Source organism: Marmota marmota, unplaced genomic scaffold, assembly GCF_001458135.2.
Source record: "Marmota marmota marmota unplaced genomic scaffold, marMar, whole genome shotgun sequence".
Classification (NCBI taxonomy): Eukaryota; Metazoa; Chordata; class Mammalia; order Rodentia; family Sciuridae; genus Marmota; species Marmota marmota.
This window is the reverse complement of record NW_025999880.1, coordinates 11,246,947-11,269,731: the sequence shown is the minus strand read 5'-3', so window position 1 is coordinate 11,269,731 and position 22,785 is coordinate 11,246,947. Positions and strand designations below refer to the sequence as shown.

At 52.2% G+C, this 22,785-nt stretch overlaps 1 protein-coding gene across 1 annotated transcript in view; it reads left to right on the top strand.

The window, feature by feature from the left end:
* Abcc3 (ATP binding cassette subfamily C member 3) overlaps window positions 1-22,130 on the top strand; it is a 45,661-nt gene extending 23,531 nt beyond the window's left edge. Inside the window, exons 13-31 of the mRNA XM_015495471.2 lie at window positions 99-245; window positions 658-745; window positions 1,036-1,102; window positions 1,319-1,445; window positions 1,522-1,698; window positions 3,374-3,541; window positions 3,820-4,009; window positions 4,881-4,992; window positions 5,135-5,282; window positions 5,356-5,563; window positions 5,731-6,041; window positions 7,661-7,860; window positions 7,996-8,122; window positions 9,669-9,770; window positions 13,290-13,436; window positions 13,616-13,774; window positions 14,364-14,530; window positions 18,820-19,014; window positions 21,545-22,130. Coding sequence (XP_015350957.1) covers window positions 99-245; window positions 658-745; window positions 1,036-1,102; window positions 1,319-1,445; window positions 1,522-1,698; window positions 3,374-3,541; window positions 3,820-4,009; window positions 4,881-4,992; window positions 5,135-5,282; window positions 5,356-5,563; window positions 5,731-6,041; window positions 7,661-7,860; window positions 7,996-8,122; window positions 9,669-9,770; window positions 13,290-13,436; window positions 13,616-13,774; window positions 14,364-14,530; window positions 18,820-19,014; window positions 21,545-21,653 — 2,949 coding nt within the window. The 3' untranslated portion in view covers window positions 21,654-22,130. The remainder of the gene's footprint in view (window positions 1-98; window positions 246-657; window positions 746-1,035; window positions 1,103-1,318; window positions 1,446-1,521; window positions 1,699-3,373; window positions 3,542-3,819; window positions 4,010-4,880; window positions 4,993-5,134; window positions 5,283-5,355; window positions 5,564-5,730; window positions 6,042-7,660; window positions 7,861-7,995; window positions 8,123-9,668; window positions 9,771-13,289; window positions 13,437-13,615; window positions 13,775-14,363; window positions 14,531-18,819; window positions 19,015-21,544) is intronic.
* The last annotated feature ends 655 nt before the right edge of the window (window positions 22,131-22,785 follow it).

Below are 22,785 nucleotides of genomic sequence, written 5' to 3'. Positions count from 1 at the left end.
GCTCCTGCCTCCTGCTGAGCCAGCCTGGGTCTCTGGGTTCCCTGGGGTGACGGGGACCCAGCAGACTCCACCTTGACACCCACTCCTGCACCGCCCAGGTAAGCCTGCTCACCCTCGGGGTGTTTGTGTGCGTGGACAAGAACAACGTGCTGGACGCCGAGAAGGCCTTCGTGTCCGTGTCCTTGTTCAATGTCTTAAAGGCACCCCTCAACCTGCTGTCCCAGTTAATCAGTAGCCTCACCCAGGTAACCCCAGGAGGGCTGGGGATTCCCCTGGACTTAGGGCAGGTTGTTGAGATCAGGGAAGGGTCACTTAGGGAATAATCAAGGAAAGTTCCTGTAGTCAGGGGAGGACCATTTGTCCTTACCAAGAGTTGTCGAGGGTATGTGAGTGAATAGGGTCATTTGGAGTCACACGAGATCAAGTGCAGTCTCTGGAAACCTGAGATCTGGAGACAGCCTCCTCTTGCCAACCTGGACCTTTTCTTTGTCAGTAGGAACCAGGGAAGACCTGGTCGTGGGAAGGGCTCAGCACCAGGGAGAGGGAGAGGGCCTTCATGGGTCCCTGTCTGGTTCAGGAAGTTAGGGACTGAGCAAGGGGAGGAGGGGTGGAAAGTGGGAGGAGCAACCTTGAGGGCTGACTCACAGCCTCCTGCAGACCAGTGTGTCTCTGAAACGGATCCAGCATTTCCTGAATCAAGATGAACTTGACTCCCAGTGTGTGGAGAGAAAGACCATCTCCCCAGGTCAGGACATCACCTACCAGGGCTGCCCTTGCACCAGCCCTTAGTCTTTTGTTCCAAGCTTCCTAATTTTGCTCCTTTTCTTCTTTCTCTTTGCATATCTGCTTTCCACCGCCCCCCTCCTCCCTCTTCTGGGTCCTTTGCTCCTCTTCCCCATGGGGCACCCTATACCTCTCCCTTGTGCCCCTCCTCCAAGGATTCCAGGCTTCCTCCCCTGTCCTCTCCCCCTTGGTCTCCCTGCCCCCTTCCTTATTCCCTGGGCTCCCTGACCCTGTACACCTTGGTTCTCCCAGGCTACGCCATCACCATACAGAATGGTACCTTCACCTGGGCCCAGGACCTGCCCCCTACCCTGCACAGGTACCAGCTCCTCCCACTCTCTTCTAAGCCTCCCGAAGTGGGAGGAAGGTCCCATCAATAGCCACATCCTCTTTCCTCTCTGTCTCTGACCGGGAACACAGGAAGAGCCTCAGCTTGCCAGGGTGGTATCTGGAAAGGAGGAGGGCTTGGGTCTGAAGCAGGCAGGCTGGGAATCCACCCTGATCCCCGCCTCTGACTGGGGCTTCTTCCTCCCAGCCTAGACATCCAAATCCTGAAAGGGACACTGGTGGCCGTGGTGGGGCCAGTGGGCTGTGGAAAGTCCTCCCTGGTGTCTGCCCTGCTGGGAGAGATGGAGAAGCTGGAAGGCAAAGTGTCTATGAAGGTGAGAGGGACTCCTGCAGAGGGCGTGAAGCTGTACCTGGCCTTGGGCAAACCCTGAGACAAACTTCTCTGGCCAGGGCTCTGTGGCCTACGTGCCCCAGCAGGCATGGATCCAGAACTGTACACTTCAGGAAAACGTGCTGTTCGGCCGAACCATGGATCCTAAGCGCTACCAACAGGCTCTGGAGACCTGTGCTCTGCTAGCAGACCTGGAGATCCTGCCTGGTGGGGACCAGACAGAGATTGGAGAGAAGGTACAGGGTCCCCTCCCATCCCCGAGGAGCCAGCGTATAGAACTGCCCACCTCAGCCCTGCCCAGGTCCACAGATTCATTTATTCATTTACACCTTCATGTAACATCACCTCCAGCCCCGTGCCAGGCAATGGGGAAACAGATCTCCTCCAGGGGAGGCCAACCAGGTGGGAGCCATAGACTGCCCTGGGGCCAGGCTGAAGTCCTGTGCAGGACTATAGGAAGGGGACTAAAGGGGAGTTTGCATCCCTTCGGAGCTGGATCTTGGCAGCTGAGAAGGAGCTTATCATTCACCTGTTCGTTCATTTTTCATTCATTCATCAGATTTTTATTAATCACCTACTATGTGTCAGGCAGTATTATACAGTAGTGGATGCACCAGACTAAATGAAATCTTTACTTGCATATACCTTACATTCCAGCGGGGAGAGAGTCAATAAGCAAGAAAAGTGTGTATAATAGATAATGCTAAAGGGAAAAACAAAGCAAGATACGAATATACACAGGTTTGAATGGTTGAGTGAGGTTAGGAAATAGAGGTGGGGGACAGGGCAAGACCGTTGTAGTTAAAGATTTGGCCCTTTCAAAAACTTGAGTCAGGCACAGAGGCACACACCTGGAACTGGAGAAGCTGAGACAGGAAGATCGAAAGTTCAAGGCCAGCCTGGGAAACTTAGCAAGATCCTGTCCCAAAATAAAAAATAAAAAGGGGCAGTCCCGGTGCGATGGGGCACACCTACAATCCAGCAACTCAGGAGGCTCAGGCAGGAAGATTGCAAGTTGGAGGCCAGCCTCAGCAATTTAGCGAGGCCTTAAGCAACTTAGTGAGACCCTGTCTCAAAACAAAACAAAACAAAATAATAATAAAAAATAAAAAAGCTGAGGATGTGGCTTTTGAACCCCTGAGTTCAATCCCCAATCCCCAAATAAATATATAAATAAAAAGGGCTGGGGACGTGGCTCCGTGGGAGAGCGCCCCTGAGCTCCATCCCCAGCACCACGAAACAAAGGACATTGGTCTAATTTTTTGTTTTTCTGTTTTAAGTTTAATTCATTCATTTTCAGTTGTTGTCAAGGACACATAACATAAAACGTGCCACCTTGACTTTTCTAAATGTGCAGTTCAGTGGCGTTGAGTGCATTCTCGTTGTCAGGCAACAATCTCCAGAACCTTTCATCCTGCCGAACTGGCTCATCTGTCCCCCTTGATTGCTAACTCCCTACTCCCTTCTCCCCAGTCCCCTGGCAACTGTCATTCTTGTGTTTCTAGGCATCGGACTACTCTAGGTATGTCATGTGAGGAAATCACACAGTATCCTTGTGTGACTGGCTTATTTCATCGAGCGTCATGTCCCCAAGGTCCGCCTGTGCTGTAGCATGTGTCAGCGTTGCCTTCCTTCTTAGGACTGAGTGACAGTGCAGTGTATGGATAGACCTCATGAGTTTCCATTCCTCTGTTGAAGGACACTTGGTTGGGGCATGGTCACCTAGAGAGGCAGGTTAAAGCAAAGGAGAAGGATGGTCTCACCTGCCCTGGGAGGACTCTGAGACCACCACTCCTTCTTTGGTGGCTGTACAGCTTCACAAAAACAGCCAGAAATTATGTGAACTGTCCCCCTGGGCCTATCTGGTCCCCTTCCATCCTGCACCTGCCTCCCAACACCGCCTCCTTCCAGGGCATTAACCTGTCTGGGGGCCAGCGGCAGAGGGTCAGTTTGGCCCGAGCTGTTTACAGCGACGCGGATGTTTTTCTGCTGGATGATCCACTGTCAGCTGTGGACTCCCATGTAGCCAAACACATCTTCGACCACGTGATCGGGCCAGAAGGTGTGCTGGCGGGCAAGGTGAGGCCACGGGAGGTTCAGGGGGCTCAGGGGAGATCAGGGGCCCAAGAGAGAATGAAGGGATTTGGGTGAGACCTGGAGGTGTGGGACCCAAGGAGCAGGAATGTGGGGTGGCCAGTACAGGAAACCCCTGAGGGCGTGTACCCCAGCACTGAGCGAGCTGCAGAAAATGTGGAGCGAGTCCTGGAGCTGCCTCTCCATGCTCCTTGGACAGCTCACACGTGCTTTGTGGCCTTGCCCAGGGCTGAAGGGCTGAAGGGCTGCCGCCTTCTCTGCAGACTCGGGTGCTGGTGACACACAACATCAGCTTCCTGCCCCAGACAGACTTCATCATCGTGCTAGCTGACGGGCAGGTGTCTGAGATGGGCCCCTACTCAGCCCTACTGCAACACGACGGCTCTTTTGCCAACTTCCTCCGCAACTATGCACTCTATGAGTGTCAGGAGCACCCCGAGGACAGCAGAATTGGTATCTGCCATCCCTGGCTCTCCTGATTCCTGTGCCCTCCCTGCATCTCCCCTATCTGGGGTCTCCAAGTGTTTCTGGATTGGCCCACTGTTGTACCACGGAGGTTCTGGGAAACCTGGGCCATCTGTGTTGGGCATCACCACATGGAAAGTGAACTGGATGCAGCCACATCCCACCTCCTCCTCTTCCCTAACTGTGGGGCCTCAGATCAGCAGCTCGCAGCTCAGATCTCAGAGCCTCAGTTTTCCCATCTATCAAAGGGCAGGTGGACTCAGGTCCTAAATGTATGGCAAACCTGTTTTTGGGGATAAGTTGTTTAGCAAATATGCAAGTGTTTGGCAAAATCATTCAAGATTTATGGAACCGGGTCCAGGCACTGAGAGAGAGCAGTCAATGGGGGAAAAAAATCCCCACAGAATCCCTGGGCTCATAACATGCCCCACCCCCATCTTGTTACCCAGCTGGCTCACAGGCCTTTTTCTGGGCTTCCCTGAATACTCTCCATGGGTACAACCAACCTGTCTAAAGCATTCACCCAGTGCTGTGTCCCTTGCTAATCCCTAGACACACATTCCTTCCCTTAATCCTACAGTGATGCCGTGAACCAGGTACCCCTGTGATCCCTTTCTCATGAAAGTGGAAATTTATGCTCAGTCAGCCTGACTCCAGAGCCCAAGTTCCTTACCCTTATATTTGAGTCCCCTTCTCCATAGTCTCTAGAGGGAAGTTCTCCTTGTTGGCTAACCCAGGTCGTTCTGGTTGTCCTTCTAAACCCCCTCATCCTTCCTTGAGTTTGTCCATCCGGGCTTAGGGGATACAGGGGCTGCAGCATGAGCAGCCAACCCCTGTGATTTCCTCCCACCCTCTGCAGCCTTGCCACAAGCAGACGAGGAGGAACTTCTGATAGATGACACACTCAGCAACCACACGCACCTGACAGACAGTGAGCCAGTCACCTACGAGGTCCAGAGGCAGTTTATGAGGTGAGCTCCCAGCCCCTGGAAGGCTGCAGCTGGGCTCCCAAGCCCTGCCCAGTGGCGGTTCTCTCTGCATTCCCACTCTGGGCCTCTGTCCTGGGATGTCAGAGGCCCCCCTCCCTGGATCTGAGCAACTGCCTCCATCCAGAGAGCTGAGCACCATCTCTTCAGAAGGGGAGGGCCAGAGTCGGGCTGCGCCCCGGAGACACCTGAGTCAATCAGAGAAGGCAGCACAGGTGACCGAAGCGAAGAAGACTGGGGTGCTCGTCCAGGAGGAGATGGCCCAGACTGGCAAAGTGAGTCTGGCTGCCCGCCCGAGTCCCTGAGCGCATGGAATCCCGCCCCTACTGCCATGGGCTCTCCCTGCAGGTGAAGCTAGGTGTGTTCTGGGATTATGCCAAGGCCGTGGGGCTCTGGACCGCGCTTGCTATCTGCGTCCTCTATACGGGCCAAAGTGCCGCTGCCATCGGGGCCAACATGTGGCTCAGTGCCTGGACCAACGAGGCCACGGTGGAAGGCAGACAGAACAACACCACCCTGCGGCTGGGCATCTACGCCACCTTGGGGATGCTGCAAGGTGAACCCGCCGAGGCGCCTACGGGGGCTCCCGGATCCCCTCCTCTCCTGTGGCTCTCTGGCTCCCCAAACCATGCCCCTGCCTCAGAGTCTCCTTGTCTCTGCACTGGCCATTCCGTGCCCACCGGGTCTCCTGGGTGAGTGAGCGGCCCTTGCCTCCCCCAACAGGGCTCCTGGTGATGCTGGCGGCCTTCACCATGGCCATGGGCGGCGTCCACGCGGCGAGCCTGCTGCACGAGGCGCTGCTGTACAACAAGATGCGCTCGCCCCAGTCCTTCTTCGACACGACGCCCTCAGGCCGCATCCTCAACCGCTTCTCCAAGGACATCAACGTCATCGATGAGATCCTGGCCCCCTCCATCCTCCAGATGCTCAATACCGTCTTCAACTCCCTCTCCACCCTCGTGGTCATCATCATCACCACGCCGCTCTTCCTTGTAGTCGTCCTGCCTCTGGCTCTGCTATACATTTTTGCACAGGTACCCGAGGGTGGGCAGGACACTCTTGCAGGCTGTAGAGCAGGAGTATATTGTCACTGGGTTGTGTTAGGGATGCTGTTCAGTGCCTTCATCTACCACTCAGCCACACCCCCAGCCCTTTTTGAGACAGGATCTTACTAAGTTGCTGAGGCTGGCCTCAAGCTTGGGATCCTCCTGCCTCAGCTTCCCGAGTCATTGGGATTACCAGTGTGCACCAGCGTGTCAGGCGGTTGGCTGTATTTTAATAAAACACTGTTGCTGAGGGGTGTGCATGCCTGTAATCCCAACAACTCAGAAGGCTCCCAAGTTTGAGGCCAGCCTCAGCAACTTTGTGAGGCCCTAAGCCACTTATCAAGACCCTGTCTCAAAAAATAAAAAGGGCTAGGGATATAGCACAGTGATAAAGTGCTTCTAGGTTCAATCCCCAGTACCCCAAATAAATAAAGTAAATAAATCAATCACTGTAAAGAGTTGGGACACTTTGTCCTTTGCTTTTTTATACCTGTATAAACATGCATGAGTTGCTAGCATTCAGATATGGCTGTAAAGGCTCTGCAATCACTGAGTCCTGCTACTCAGTGATCAGCTGATGATGGTGATAGAGCAGGTGCTGGAAGCTGAACCCCAGGCATGGAGCCCATGATCTGAACTGTAGACTGTTCTGGTCCAGAGGGCCTCAGACATCTCCTGTATAGCTCTGGCCATCTTGGGGCTCCCAGGATAGAGGATAGAAGAAACTGGAAGAAGAACTGTGATTTTTCTGGAGCCAAAGTTTAAACTGGAGTAGGACTTTTTCAGAAAAAAGAATATAATTTTCTTTTTGAAGAGCTGGGGACCAAACCCAGGGCCTTGTGCATTTTAGACAAGCGCTGTACCACAGAGCTACACCCAGGCCCTTATTTTGTGATTTTTGCAAAATCATCTGACTGGGAGCACATTGCCAGACATTTCCCCACTTAGGAGGCCAAGCAAGGTCATGGGATCCAGAGAGGGTGAGGTGGGAAGGACATAAGAGGGGATCAGGAGGGGCTTCAGGAGGAAGTGCCCTGCCTGACTGAGCAAAGCTGATCAGAGGGAAAGGGTAGACCCTACATCTTGCAGGTGATTGTGGGGCATGCCTATAGTCCCAGGAACTCAGGAGGCTGAGGCAGGAGGATCACAAGTTTGAGGCCAGCCTCAGCAACTTAGCCAAGACCCTGTCTCAAAATAAAAAATGAAAAGGGGAGCTGGATTGTGGGAGTGGTAGAGCGCTTGCCTCGCACGTGTGAGACACTGGGTTCGATCCTCAGCACCACATAAAAAGGAAATAAATCAAATAAAGGTATTGTGTCTATCTACAACTAAAAAAAAATATTTTTTTAAAAAAAGTTAAAAGGTCTGGGGATGTAGCTTAGTGGCAAAGTGCCCCTGGGTTCAATCCCCAGTACCAAAGAAAGAAAGAAAGAACACCCTCAATCTCCAAGGGGAGGTGTCAGGGAAAGGCAGCAAGATCTCATGGGACAGTGGGGCCAGCGGCCGACTAGAGGTCCAAGAAAACATGGATGGGTTCAGAGGATGAGCAGAGCTGAGTTGGGGTTCCATAGCCCTGGCCCCACGCTCTCCCCCCCATTCCCCATCAGCGCCTCTACGTGGCCACGTCCCGGCAACTGAAGCGGCTGGAATCGGTCAGCCGCTCGCCCATCTACTCCCACTTTTCCGAGACGGTGACTGGCACCAGTGTCATCCGGGCCTACGGCCGCAGCCACGACTTCCAGGTCCTCAGTGATACTAAGGTGGACCACAACCAGAGGAGCACCTACCCCTACATCGCCTCCAACCGGTCAGAAGCCTCCCCTTCTGCCCCTCCTCCAGGCGTTTCCACGGGCTCCCTGAGGTCCTGGCCTCCCTGTCCTCCTAAACAGAAAAACTGACCCTTTCCTGCATCGCCCATTTCCTCCCTGTCCGACCCTCCCAGGTGGCTGGGCATCCGCGTGGAGTTCGTGGGGAACTGCGTAGTGTTCTTTGCCACGCTGTTCGCGGTGATCGGCAGGAACAGCCTGAACCCCGGCTTGGTGGGACTTTCAGTGTCCTATGCCCTACAGGTATGGAAAGGGTCCCAGGGCAGGACCAGCACTGGGCAGAGGCCATACAAATGTCACCTCCAGAGTGCTCTACTCAATAACAGGACAGTCACAGTTTCCATGCCCAAGGAGTGTGAGCTCGCAGGGGTCAAGAGATTCCCACAGGCAGGCTGGGTGTGGTGCTGCACGCCTATATGTGGTGCTGCCTCGGGAAGTTGAGGCAGGAGGGTCAAAGCCAGCCTCAGCAAAAAGAGGCACTCAGTGAGACGCTGTCTCTAAATAAAATACAAAATAGGGCTGGGGATGTGGCTCAGTGGTCTTGTGCCCCTGAGTTCAATCCCCAGTATCCCCCCTCCATAAAAAAGAGAGACTTCCAACAGCAGGGGACGGCACTTCAGGCTGAGTAGGTCCTCAGGGAAGCAGGAACAAAAGAGCCCAGAGGAGTCGCCTGCTCTGGGGTGCTGAAGAAATGATCTTGGAACTTGGCCCCAAAGGACAAACAGAACTTGCCATGTCTGGACAAGATGTGGGTCGACCTGACAGAGGCAAGGGCATGGGGAAGCATAGACCGCATCACACCTCATGTTCTCGTGCCCGCAGAGAAATTTGGCTTGGCTCCTTGTACCCAGAGATTCAACCAACTGCAGATAGAAAATATGAAAAAAAAAAAAAAAAGACTTGAATTTGCCATGTCCTGAATACTACACTGAATCCATATGAATGAAGTGACATGCAGGCGTTTTATTAGGTATTATAAATGATCTAGAGATGATTTAAAGTGTCCAGGATGATGTGAATAGGTTGCATATGGCATACTATTACATCATTTTACATAGAACATTTAGGGATGTTGGTATCTTTAGGGGATCCTGGAACCACCCCTCTGGTGATGCAGAGCCATAACTGTACACATATCAGACAGATTGGGTGGCTGGAGCCTGGGCTGGAGGTCAAGCAGGTCACCCTGAGACCAGCCTGTATTGTCAAAGAGGTTACATAACTGCAAATGGAATTTTTGTAAAGCAGATCACATTGTTGATGCCTCGGGTGGCTCCAATCTTGAATGCATCGGTAAACAAAAGGCAAACTAGACGGGGCAGTCTTCTCGAACGTGAATGTGTATGCGAATTATCTGGAGATCTTGTTAAAATGTACATTCTGATTCACTAGGTCTGGGATGGAGCTCAGCATTCTGCATATCTAGCAGGACCCCTTGATGCACAAAATGGGGCCGCTGGACTGGCCGCATCAATATCTTCTGGGAGCTTATTAGGGATGAAGACACTCAGGTCCCACCCTAGACCTAAGTGAATCAGAAGCTGCATTTTAACAAGATTCTCTGGGAAGTCTTATACCTATTAAGGTTTAAGAAACACTGAGGCGACCCTTGGCTAAGTCTGCATTGTCACTGCCTGAGGCACATTCCTGATTAGAGCCCCAGTGGACACAGCTGGGTCATAGATAGGATAGGATTCCATGGATAGAAGCATGATCAAGGGCTGAACTCTTCCCAGAGCCATTGCTGGACAGGATGGGGGCCCTCCCATAACCCGGTCCCTTTGGCCAGGTGACAGCGATTCTGAACTGGATGATACGATCGATGTCAGACTTGGAGTCTAATATTGTGGCCGTGGAGAGGGTCAAGGAGTATTCCAGGACAGACATGGAGGTGAGTGCTGGGATGAGCCCAGGGCCGGGGGAATCTGGAGCAGATGAGGAAGAAAGCCTGGTGGCCCCCTGAATATCAAGGCCACATGTTTAGGAAGCTCTTCATTCATTCATCTGTCCATCCAACCCTCATAGGTCATCAACTGGGGGGCTGTGCTAGGAGGTGTAGAGGGCTCAGAGCAGAACAAGGTAACATGTGCCCTCGGCCGACTCTTATCCCCCGGTAGGGGTGAGACACACAGCAGGGCTCCTTAGTGGACAAGAGCTCTCGGGTGGGGCACCCAAAGAGGACAGACAGGGCAGTTCCGTTAGCTAGGGTGATCAGAGAGGGAACTGGGATTTGAAAGTTGGGTAGGTTTTGATAGACCAGGTAAGATGGGAGAGTGGGACAGTGGGAAGGTGCCCATTCTAGCCAGAGACTGGCCTGGTCAAAGGAGCAGAGGTAGGGCAACATCCTTTGATGGAGAAAAGGAGCTGTCCTCTACTATGGGGGAGGGGATCCAGACTTTTCTCCACTGTCCCCTGCCATGGTCACACACCAGACCTCTGTCTGCCTGGAAGCCAGTCTATCTCTGTGCTCTCGGTATCACGCATGCCACTTTTAGACACCCACCCCTCATCCCTCCTGGATCACATGCTCCGAGTCCTGCATGGTCACTGTACTCTGCCTGCCTGGGGAACCCAATCCCATGACCGCTGGTTGTCTCTGTTCACCAGCTCCTCCCTCCCCAGCCAGCCTAGAGTCTATGCTCCACCAACGCCAACGGTCTCGACTTCCTTCTCTTCTCTCTTTTGTCCTCACCTACAACCCCCACCCCCAGCTGAGCCCACCTGTCCACTGCCTTCATATCTGCACTGAGCAGCTAGAACACAGCTGGAGAAAATCACTGCCTTTAGTTCAGGTTTATAACCACCCTCCTCGGCTGGGGATGCCTGCCTTGCTTCCTCCGGAAGCGCACGTTCCCACTTTCAGAAAGACCTCTTCCTTGGGGCTGGGGTTGTGGCTCAGTGGTAGAGCGCTCATCTAGCATGTGTGAGGCCCTGGGTTCGATCCTCAGCACCACATAAAAAAAAATAAGTAAACAAAATAAAGGTATTGTGTCCATCTACAATTAAAAAAAAATTAAAAATAAAAAAAAAAGAAAGAAAGACCTCTTCCTGACATCCTGTCCTCAAACCACACCTCCTTCCCCGGGCTCAGCTGTAGACCTCCCCTGACACTTCCTTCAATGAGAAAAGAGCTTAGTGAATTCCCTCGGCCTCCCTGCCTCCAGGACTTTAGACCAGCCCTGCTTCCTCCACGGCCTCTGACTCTCTTTGAGCAGACCCTACCCCTTCCTGATTCAAAGTCTAGCCCCTCGGCTTCTTCCCGTGGCTGGTGGAGGCCTTGACTTCTTCGGTGGCACATCCGTCTCTTATGCCGTCAGTCTTGCTCTCTCTGTTGGAAGATTCCCAACCCTGTGCAAAACAACGTGCTGTTCCATCTTCATTTCTCTCTCTCTCCCCCCCCCCTTCCTCCCTTTCCCTGCATCTTGCTGCCCCAGTTCTCTGCTCTCTGTTGTGGTGAAGCTCATTTTCTGTTCTGTTTTTCATGGTAGTGGCGATGGAACCCAGGGCCCCTCACACACGCTAGGCAAACGGTGTACCACCGAGTCACATCCCCGTCCCTGTGAACCTCGTTTTAAACTGAACGACACATGGTCTCTCTACTCCTTACCCTGGATCTCACTTCCTCCCACGGTCTGTTGTCTGTCCTCATGGCTCTACTGAATTGGCTCACCCGTGACCTCCCTCCATCCCATCTAGGAAATGGTTTTCTGTTCTCTCTGATTCAATCTTCGCAACATCCAGAGGCAACAACCTGCCCTTCTTCTTAGTCCTGGGTCCTGGGCTCTGTGACCCAAGCTGTCAGCTTGCCAGTTTGTCTCCACGGAGCTCCCACCCCACACCACCCGTTCCTGCCAGCCTGGTCCCCGTCTTGGCCCTACCTTGTGTAAGGTAGTGATCCCACTCCCATCTTGGGATCTTCACATCTCCCTCTTCACGTCCGGCAGTCCAGCTTGCCCTGTGTCCACACGTGATCCTGTCCCTGTGTACTAAACAATGCTGCCTGGTCTTTCCTTTGACATCTCCATGACATCCTTCGGAACTTGCTGCTCTGCTTTTTGACCTCTGACCATCTGGCTTCCATGCTACCAAGCAAGGCCAGTTTCATGGTTGTGTGGCCTGGGCTGTCAATCAAATCCTCATTACTAGAAGGGTCCACGCTTAGAAACTCTAAGTTGAGTTTAATACTTTGCTGTCATCATCTCAACATTCTTTTTTTTTTTTTTGGCACCAGGGATAGAAACCAGGGGCACTTTACCACTGAATTACATCCCCCGCCCTTTTATTTATTTATTTATTTATTTATTTATTATTTTGAGAGAAGGTCTCACTAAATTGCTCAGGGTCTTTGCCAAATGGCTGAGGCTGGCCTCCAACTTGTGATCCTCTGCCTCAGCCTTCTGGGTCACTGGGATTACAGGCATGTGCCTCTGTCCCTGAACTGACCTTCTTAATATTTTTTTTAAATAGGAAGCCCTATATTTATTTTGCCCTGGGCCTCTCAAATTATGTAGCTAGTCCTATCTCAAAACCACCACCATCTTATACCGAGTCATTCTATTCTCCTTCTAGCTGCCAGAGAGATCCTTTAAAATCACATCAGGTCACAGCATTGCTCTGAGCACAGCCCTCTAATAGCTTTGCATCTTACTCAGGGTAAAAACTAAACAAAAAAACATACAAAATAGCATGGTAGTGACAGTGGCCTGCCAGGCCCTAAATGATGGGGCCACCCTCTGCCTCAGCCTGCAACTTCTTGACTCTGTGTTCTCTAACACACCAGGAGGCAGCTGCACTTGCTGTTCCCTCTCCCTGCCCCCTCCACTTGTCATGCTCCCTGACCTCCTTCAGGTCTTCACTAACTAACCCCTCCTCCAGGAAGCCCCCCTAACCATCCTGTGCAGAACAGACACTCCTTGCATTATACAAACTTGCCTTTTTTTTTTTTAATCCATTGTAGGCTCTGGTGCTAGAATGTAAGCCTCCTGGGGGCAAGGACTGGGTCTTCTTGGGATCACCATGTGTCCCTGCCACTTAATAATACTGAATGGATTAGAGGCCAGACAGGAAGAGCTAGGGCCGGCAAGGAGGGCACCTCAGGAAGGTGAATCCTGAGGCTGATGGGACCTCCAGGTGGCTCTGCGGAGAGTTAGAGTCAGAGGGAGAGGGCCAAGGTGTGGCTCAGTGGAAAAGTACTGGCCCAGTGTGTAGGAGGCCCTGGGTTCTGTCTGCTGCACCACGCACACACACACACACACACTCTCTCTCTCTCACATAGTCACTGGGCCTCTCCTAGAGACCCCAGTGGGTGAGGACTGAGTGGCCTTGGGAGGGAGGGGACTGAGGAGCCGGGAAGAGGGCAAGTTGGGGAAAAGGTGCCACCTTGATGAGAAGGCCTGTGCCACCCCGCCAGGCCCCCTGGGTGGTGGAGGGCAGCCGTCCTCCTGAAGGCTGGCCCCTGAAGGGGGAAGTGGAGTTCCGGAACTATTCTGTGCGGTACCGCCCGGGCCTGGAGCTGGTGCTGAAGAACTTGAGTCTGCGCGTGAACGGAGGCGAGAAGGTACCAAGGCCCAGGGGCTGGGCGTGAGCTTGTGCCTGGGGAGGCTGTTACTGCCCTTGCAGGAGGCCCGGTCTCCAAGAGGGCAGGCGCTCTGGTCGGACAGCAGCAGGGCAGCTGGGAGACGGGGGATGGCCTGTGACCTCTTAGCCTCCCCTTGACAGCTCTTCGCACTCCTGTAGGTGGGCATCGTAGGCCGCACTGGGGCTGGCAAGTCGTCCATGACCCTCTCCCTGTTCCGAATCCTGGAGGCCGCAGAGGGTGAGATCCTCATCGACGGCCTCAACGTGGCAAACATGGGCCTCCATGACCTGCGTTCTCAGCTGACCATCATCCCGCAGGTAGGAGCCCGCCAGGGAGTGGCCACACTGCTAGCCACCCTGGGAGCCAGCCCCACCCCTGTTCTCTGGGTGAGGACCCAGAATGGAAGCTGGTGGGGAGAGGGAGCAGGGTCACCATGGAGCCCCACAGTCACAGGTCTGAAAGGGTCAGGCATCCCCTGCCCCAGTTGAGCCCTGCCTTTGACCTGCTGGGCCGGCGAATCAGGAAGGACCACAGGACCCCTCCAAGCACCCCATCTCTGAGGTGTTCCATCTGGGGTTCTGGTTGCATAGCTCTGATTGACATTTCACTTTTTCTGGTTTCTCTGGTTTGTTGTTTTTTTTTTTTTTTTTCTGCCAACTGGACACTTTGCAATCAGATTAGTGACTCGGTCCCTGCTTTAGCGGAGGACTTAGTGACTGGCAAAGCTGAGGTTTTATCACTCCTACAGGCAATTTTTTATCTCCTTGGCAGTTGTCTCCCTCCTGGAGGGCTGGGGACAGAATGAGAACATTGCCACCTAACCCTCTTTCTTTTCTCAGCACCTGGGGCCCCAGCCTCTTCATTGGGCCTGAGCTGCTTCTGTCTGAGACTTTATTGTATCCTCAGGACCCCATCCTGTTCTCGGGGACCCTACGTATGAACTTAGACCCCTTTGGCCACTACTCAGAGGAGGACATTTGGAGAGCCTTGGAGCTGGCCCACTTGCATAAGTTTGTGAGTGCCCAGCCAGCAGGCCTGGACTTCGAGTGCACGGAGGGCGGGGAGAATCTCAGGTAAGAGTGGGGAGTGGACAGGTCAGGAACCAAAGCCCTCCCTGGGGACCCTGGGGATGCTGAAAGGTCTGGCATCAGGCTAGTCCCCCCTCTCCTCCCTGCTCCTAATCTCAGTCAAGCTCACATGGGGCATTATTTTGTACTGAGTATGTTCTGTGTACCAGGCAAGGGTACTACCTCACACAGGCCCCATAGGTGGCCCCCAATTCCACTTCACAGGGAGGTAAACAGGCTCAGAGAGGGTAAGCAGTTTGGCCAAAGTTGCACAGCTGGGAAAAGATAAGCTTAGAATTTGAACCAGCTCTGAGAGATTCCAAAATCCTATCGGGTCATGTTGTAGAGGTTGTCATGCTAAGCTTGAGCTGGGAAAGGATAGAACCTGTGGAGTGGGTGACGGGAAACATCCCCAATGCTTTAGGAAAGTCATAGATACTTTGCAGGATGAATGCAGTCAGTTCAGAAGTACATGAAGTAAGGTCTCCTGGCCCCTTGATTCTCCCCTCCAGAGTCCCTGGTTTTATATCTCCAGCCACCGGCCTGCGCATTAGGAAGGACCAGAAATCCACTTCTTACCAAGTCTAAAGCCTTGCTACTCAGACTTGTGTTCTCTCTGTGATTTTTTTTTTTTTTTTGGCTTGTTTGTCTCTCTGTTTTGTGGGATGGGACTCAGAGCCTTAAGCATAGTAAGCAAATGCTACCATTAAGTTATATCCCCCTTCCCAGCTGTGTCATTTTGGTCAAGTTTCTTAACTTCTTTGTGCCTTCTTTCCCTTCACTTTTTTTTTTTTTTTTAGTCGTAGTTGGACACAATACCTTTATTTTATTCATTTATTTTTATGTGGTGCTGAGGACCAAACCCAGCACCTCGCACGTGCTAGGTGAGCGCTCTACCACTGAGCCTCAACCCCAGCCCCTCCCTTCACTCTTAAATAGGAATAATAAACTGGGCACAGTGGTGCATGCCTGTAATCCCAGCAGCTCAGGAGGCTGAGACAGGAGGATCTAGAGTTCAAAATCAGCCTCAGCAAAAGCAAGGCGCACTAAGCAACTCAGTGAAACCCTGTCTCTAAATAAAATACAAAATAGGGCTGGGGATGTGGTTCAGTGGTCAAGTGCTCCTGAATTTAATCCCCCATACCCAATAAATAAATAAGTAAATAAATAGGAATAATAGCCAGATGTGGTGGCAAATGCCTGTCATCCCAGCTACTTAGGAGGCTAAGGTAGCAGGATTGTAAGTTTGAGGCCAGCCTGGGCAACGTAAATCCTGTCTCAAAAAAATAATAAAAAGGACTGGGGATGTAGTTCAGTGGTAGAAATAGTAGTCGTTCATACTTCTGAGCACTGTGCTACCCAATAAAATTACAATGTGAGTCAAATACACATAAGAAAATTTTTCTATCTGGTTATATAATAACCTATAATCCCAGTTACTCTGGAGGCTGAGGCAGGATTGAAAGTTTTAAGGCCAACCTGGGCAATTTAGTGAGACTCTGTCTCAAGATAAAAAATGAAAAGGGTTGGGATGTAGCTCAGTGGTAGAGTCCTTCCCTTTCATGTGTGAGGCCCTGGGTTCAGTCCCCAGTGCTGAAAAAAATTCTTTTCTAGTAGTCACATAAAAAAAAAAAAATCTTTATTTTATTTATTTATTTTTATGTGGTGCTGAGGTTGAACCCAGCGCCTCGCGCATGCGAGGCAAGTGCTCTACCACTGAGCCACAACCCCAGCCCCTAGTAGTCACATTTTTTAAAAAAGGGTTGGGCTGGGCATGATGGTGCACACCTATAATCCCAGTGACATGGGAGACTAAGGCAGGAGGATGGCAAGTTCAGCTTCAGCAATTTAGTGTGACCTTGTTTCAAAATAAAAACTAAAAAGGCCTGGGGATGTAGAGACGTGATAAGGCACCCCTGGGTTCAATCCCCAGTACCAATAAATAAAGAAAGAAAATAATAAAAAAGGGCTGGGCATGATGGCCAATAGTGGGTCCCTGCACTTGGGAGGCTGAGGCAGGATGATGGCTGGAGCCCAGGAGCTCGAGACCCGTCTGGGCAACATTGTAAGACCCTGTCTTCTTCAAAAACACATAAACAATAAAATCAGGGAAAATAAACAAGTAAAATAAATTTTAATATTTTAACTAGCCCAATGTATCTAAAATATTATTATTTTAACCTGTCATCCATATATAAAAGTTATTAGGGGGCTGGGGATCTCGCTTAGTTGATAGAGTGCTTGCCTTACATGCACAAGGCCCTGGTTCAATCCCTAGCACCACCCGAAACAAACAAACAAAAAGTTATTAGGGATATTTCGTATTTTTTCTTTCTTTCTTCCTTTTTTTTCTTTTTTTTTTTTTTTTCAGTACTGAGGATTGGACTCAGGGCTGCTCTACCACTGAGCTACACCCCCAGCCCATTTTATGTTTTTATTTTGGAGACAGGGTCTCCCTAAGTGTTAAGGGTCTCCCTCTATTGTTGAGGCTGGCCTTGAACTTGTGTTCCTCCGGCCTCAGCCTGGAATGATAGGCAGGCACCACAGCTGCCAGCAGTATTTTGTATTCTTTCATGCAATTTTGAGATCCTGTATTTTACTCTTCCTCACAGCACCTCTCAGTTCCGACTAGCCACAGTTAAAGTACCTAAGAGCCACACGGTAGCTGCCATTGGACAGAGCACTCTCAGGTCATTATAGTGAAATGAAAAGCACTTAGCTGGGACCACATGAATGTTGCTGTTCCTCTCTCTGCTGCCCCTTTCCCTGATCCCTTCTTCTTCTTTTTTTTTTTTTTTTCCTGTGGTGCTGGGGACAGAACCCAGGCCCTTACTCAGCCTAGGCAAGCCGCTACCGCAGAGCTACACCCCCAGCCCTTTATTTTCATTTTTATATTCAGTCTGAACTCATGTACTCTCCCCAGACCTCAGAAATTAAAACAAAAAAACATTTACGTTTGCTCAAAGTTTAATTGTGTTCAAAGTCCTTTGGCCCCACTATCTGGTTTAATCTTTACTGCAGTCCTATGGGCCGGAAATCAGGCTCCACAGAATGAAATTATCTGCCCAAAGCTGCTCAGCTAGCCAGGGGCAGGGCAGGGACAAAGGAAAGTGGGCTTTTTTTTTTTTTTGTCCCAAGTCTTACCTTGCTGCATTATGCCACCTCCCTCAGACAACAGGAGGGACTCCCTGACACCCCCCAGTGGCCCTTTAAGACAACATGTGCACCTCCATTGAACTTCATTTACAAAACCCACAGTGGGGTGGCTGGCAGCCTGGGATCTCCACACTCTGACCCCTCACTGTCTCTGGGTCTAATTTCCTATCCTGTTTGCTGCCAGCTCTGCCCCTCTTCACCCACCCCAACCCCCCAACTCTGCCCTGAGCATCCCCCTACCCTCCACACACCAGGATGGGAAACAGAAATCCGTTCCCCTCCTCCCTCCCTCACTGAGCCTGTGGGCAGTTTGAGTATGACCTGTACCCTGTGCCAAGCCCACCATAAATCAGCCCTGAGTTCTATCTGGCGGCTCACTTTGCTGCCAAAACCTTCATTAGTTGCGGGACTGGGCTAGGGAGGGAGCCTGGCCTTCACTTTGGCTGTGGTGACTCACCCCTCTGGGAAGGGCTGAGGTATTTGTCCTTGGGTGTGGGGGTGCTGTGGCCTCTGTGGCTGGGAATACAGCCTTGCTTTGTCTACTGGCTCTGGCTTCCAAGGCAGGAGATTGGACAAAGGTCTGCATTGGCCGCCCTTCCTGGCCCCCAGTGAACAAACACCAGGAGTCCCCAGGTTCTTCCCCAAAGGCCCTGCCCCTTGCCTGTCTCCAAAATGGAGCCCTGGGAGATGGGGAGTGGGAGATGATTGCTTGACTTGTATAATAGTAAACTCAGCAATATGCATATTATGACTTATATACGAATATCTAGGAAGAACAAAATATGCATGTTCTTACTAAGGTGTAAATGACTAATAGAGTAAAGCAGAGAAGTATCGTGGCCCTCATTGAGGATGAGGGTGGGAAAGAAAACCCAGAAAGAGTCCCAAGAATGGACCAGAGATCTCACAGTGATGTTAGCACTGTCTACTCTCAAGACCACTCATGATCCCGGCTGTGTCCAGACCTCTACTCTGTTTTTAGGAGGGCTAGGCTGTGGCAGAAATGGGAGAGACTAGATAGGAAGCCTGTCCTGGGCTGTGAAGAAGGAGTGGAGACAGAAACAGGTCTGGGAGCAAGACCCAGTGCAGCCGGGGGGCGGGGGGACGCAGCTGGCAATGCCCACCTTCCCTCTCCCCAGTATTGGCCAGAGGCAGCTCGTGTGCCTGGCCCGAGCCTTACTCCGCAAGAGCCGCATCCTGGTGTTGGACGAGGCCACAGCTGCTGTTGACCTGGAGACTGATGACCTTATCCAGGCCACCATCCGCACTCAGTTTGACACCTACACTGTGCTGACCATTGCACACCGGCTCAACACAATCATGGACTATACCAGGTGACACAAGGAAACCTGAGCAGCGGGGAGCTAGGGGAGGGGCATTGCCTAAGGCATCAGGAGGGGGCAGGCTAGGGTATCTGGGCATGGGAGAGCTCCTGGGATTAGCTTGGACATGGGGGAAAGAGCAGGGCTACCCAAGACATGGACAAGGGGAAGAACAGAGTAGGGTTACCTAGGCTTGGGGAAGCGGGGCGCAGTGACATATTCTAAGACACAGGGGATGCTTTGAAGTTACCAACCTGTGGGGTGGGCACTGGGGCTCCTCAGGCACTGGGGATTTGCATGGGCCACCTCTATCCCGTTGCCTGTTAATGGGGTGAGGTAAGGGAATGGAATCCCAAGCTGACTGCACGCATGGCTTTCAAGCCCCTTGACAGAGGGCTTGCACCTCATTACCAGCCTACAATGAGGTTATTACACTGAGCTACAGATGAGAAGGTAGCTTGGGAGGCATGTGATGCCTGGGGTCCCTGCATGGTGCCTGGCCCTTACAGCTTCCAGAGGAGCTGATGCCTTGTGGTGAGGAGAGCACCGGTCCCAGGCCCAGGATTGCTACTGACTGCTGTGTGACCTTGAGTAATTTACAAAGCCTCTCTGAATCTCTTTCAAATGGAAATGATAGTGTCTCTCAGGATTATTGTAAGGAGTCAATGAAACGTGTTTAGACTGCAGGCGACTCTGGGAAATGTCAGTTTGCTCCCAAGCCCCTTACAGTTCACTTATTATAATTCTGCTTAGCATTAGTCCCTCAAAGGAAGAGGGACAGGGCATTGCCCTCAGAATTTTTTGGCTTCTTTGGGAAAGCAGGGCACTTGGCAGAAGGAAAAAAATATGACCTTGTCCCTCATTGTGCTCAATGTCAAGGAAAGGTGCTGGAGGACAGGGGAGGGGGCTGGTGACTAAGAAACCTCATGGAAGTGAGGCCTGGAGGCTGGGCTCCCTACAGAGGGGGGAGCTCTGAGAGGCAAGAGGAGGCTGGAGGCCAAACAAGTCTGGACTGAGTATGGTGGGGGGAGGCGGGCTGCATCCACAGCCGTCAGTCACTCAGGAAGCGCCTACAGGCCAGCACTGGAAGGAGGGGAGGGCACCGGGGACAGGGCTGCGGGTCAGACCCAGACCTTCTCCTGGGTGTCCACACAGCCAGCCGGGTCTTGGGAGCCCAACTAAGAATACCTGATGCTACATTCTGCCTGTTCCATCCCCAGCCTGTCCCCACGCGCTGGGGGAGAAGGGAAGGTGGGCAGGACGCACTTGGCCCAGGGTCCGGGGGAGCCAACAGCAGGGCTGGTGGAGCCATCTGTGGCCAGGCCTAACCAAAAATGCTTCATTCCCCAGCAGCCCCAGGGTGGGAGGCTGGGCCCCACCGTAGGGTTTCAAATTCATTCATTCTAGCAGAGCAGAGGCAGAAATGAACCACATAGCCTGCTTCAGAACCTGTGATTAGAGCCCCCGAGAAGGAAGCAGGGGTCGGTTATGTGTAGACCAGAGGAAGCCTAGCCACCCAGGGCGGCCAGGGCACTTTCTCTAGGGAAGGGCAGCACCAGCCCAGCCCCAAAGGATGAGTAGAGTGAGGCTGGGGAGATGAGGAAGGGAGGGAGCTGAAAATTTCAGACAAAGGATGCAGCACATGCCACACACACTGGGACACACACCCGCTCCAGGCAGGAGGCGTGTGAGGCTGAAGGGCAGAGGGGAAAAGAGGAACAGGTCCCTGTGAGCTGCCCAGGACCACAGGAATGCATGTGGTCCTTGCCCGAGGAGCCAGGAGAAGCCGCTGGAGGCTTTCGTTTTGGAATGGGCAATCTCCTGATCTCCAGTTCGGAGGGAGGCCAGCCAGTGATGCACACAGAGGCACTCCTTCTCAGGACGCAGTTCTGGGAGCCCAGCAGTTGGGGAATAGAAAGTAGCCAGCCCCCTCCCACCAAGGATGGTCTCTGTGGGCTTGGGAGGGCCCTTTCCCCTCATACTGCACGCTGGCAGCAAGCCCTTGGCCTTGCACCAGGTGGAGCGCCTGTGTGGTTGGTAGGAGACTCTCACCCCAGATTTGGGCCTGACAGTGGGGGTGGGAGTGGAGGGTGGGGCCAGGTTTGCAGCCAAGTCCCAGATTCCAGTGTCAGGCCTCACTGCAGCAGGTTTCCCGCCGTGTGCCTTTGTGAACTGGCACAAAGCAGATGGATATGCATGGGGCCCAGCGCGCAGGCCCGTGGCTCCCTGCTCACAGCCTGCTGAAGTTCCGTGACCCCGACCAGGGGAAGGGCTCATTAGGGAAGGTTTTCAGAACGCAGACTAGCAGAGATGAATAGGATCTTGTGTTTGATCCCACAAACTGCTTCATTTGCCAGGAGAGCTAAAATAACCAGACCTGATGGCATGCACATGTGGCGCAGTGGCTGTGTTGGGTGGGCTGACTGAAGTGGGTGGGCTGCCATGACACTGCGGGGCCTGAGTAGTACCCAGAAGGGCAGGGTTGGAGTCTGGCCAGCTCTAGGCTGATGACCTGACTACTTCTTTTTCCTTTTTTGACTAGGGTCCTGGTCCTGGACAAAGGGGTAGTCGCTGAATTTGATTCTCCAACCAACCTCATTGCAGCTAAAGGCATCTTCTACGGGATGGCCAAAGATGCGGGACTTGCCTGAAATATATTCCTGGCATTTCCACCTGGTCTTTTCTGGAAGGGAAACGACGCACCATGTGTCTGCAGGACGAACTTGATAGCTAATGGTGGGGGCACTTGTGATATTGTGCCTCTGTCGAGTGCCCCGTGGAATAACCAGGCTTAGCATGAAGGAGGCCCAAGAGCAGAAGGGCAGGCCCAAGGTCATGGCTGGTTTGAAACAGCCCAGACTAGGTCCTGGATCTCCTGAGTCCCAATCTAACGTTATTTCCACACTGCACTGTTTTTAAACAATCATTTCTTAAGATGGCCTCCCTCCTGCCTCTCATTTTTCGTGTTCTCAAGTATTTTTTTAGTAAGGCTTTTTCCTCATGGAACAGAGGACTGCCGGGTCAGGCTGTCCTAGGAACTGAGTCCTGTACTCCCAGTGCTGCCTGAATCCATTGAAAATGGAGTACTGATGAAATAAAGCTATGTGCCTAGCAACATACAACAACAATGCCCTGGTGTCACCTTTCTCTGCCTGTCCTCGAGGTTAGGGGGCTAAAGCCTCTGAGAGGAATGGGGAGAAGGACTTCATACACATCTACGTGGCTGCAGTTATCTGAAAACTTCAGGTCCAAAGCTTTTGGCTGGAAATCCTGTCTTCACAGCCAACAGGCACTGGATAATTGCCAGTAGTTACCTGAAAAGGTGAAAAATAAAGGCCCTGAAACCTGATGGGAGGCCTCTTGGGAAAGCTACTGAGAGCACCTCAGCCCTCTGAGCTGATTGTCCACTGTCCTGAGCTGGCAAAAGAGATTGCTGGAGGTGAATTAAATTCACTGTATTTCTTTATTTAGTAGAAGTAGGGATTGAACCCAGAACCTCGCTGGGCAAGCAAGCGCCAGGCACTAGCCCAATGCTGAGCTACATCCATGGTCCTTTTGATTTTTCATTTTGAGACAAGGTCTTGTTGGATTTCCTAGGCTGGCCTCAAGCCTTCCATCTTTGTGCCTCTGCCTCTGGAGTAGTTGGGATTATAGGCATGTACCACCATGCCCAGAAAATTGACTTTTTGAGCAAGTTCATTTTCTGCAGGTCAGAGCCCACCTGCTACCAGGACTGATATTTAGGATGGATCTTCTCTTGGTTGTCTTCCTCAGCTTTCTGTT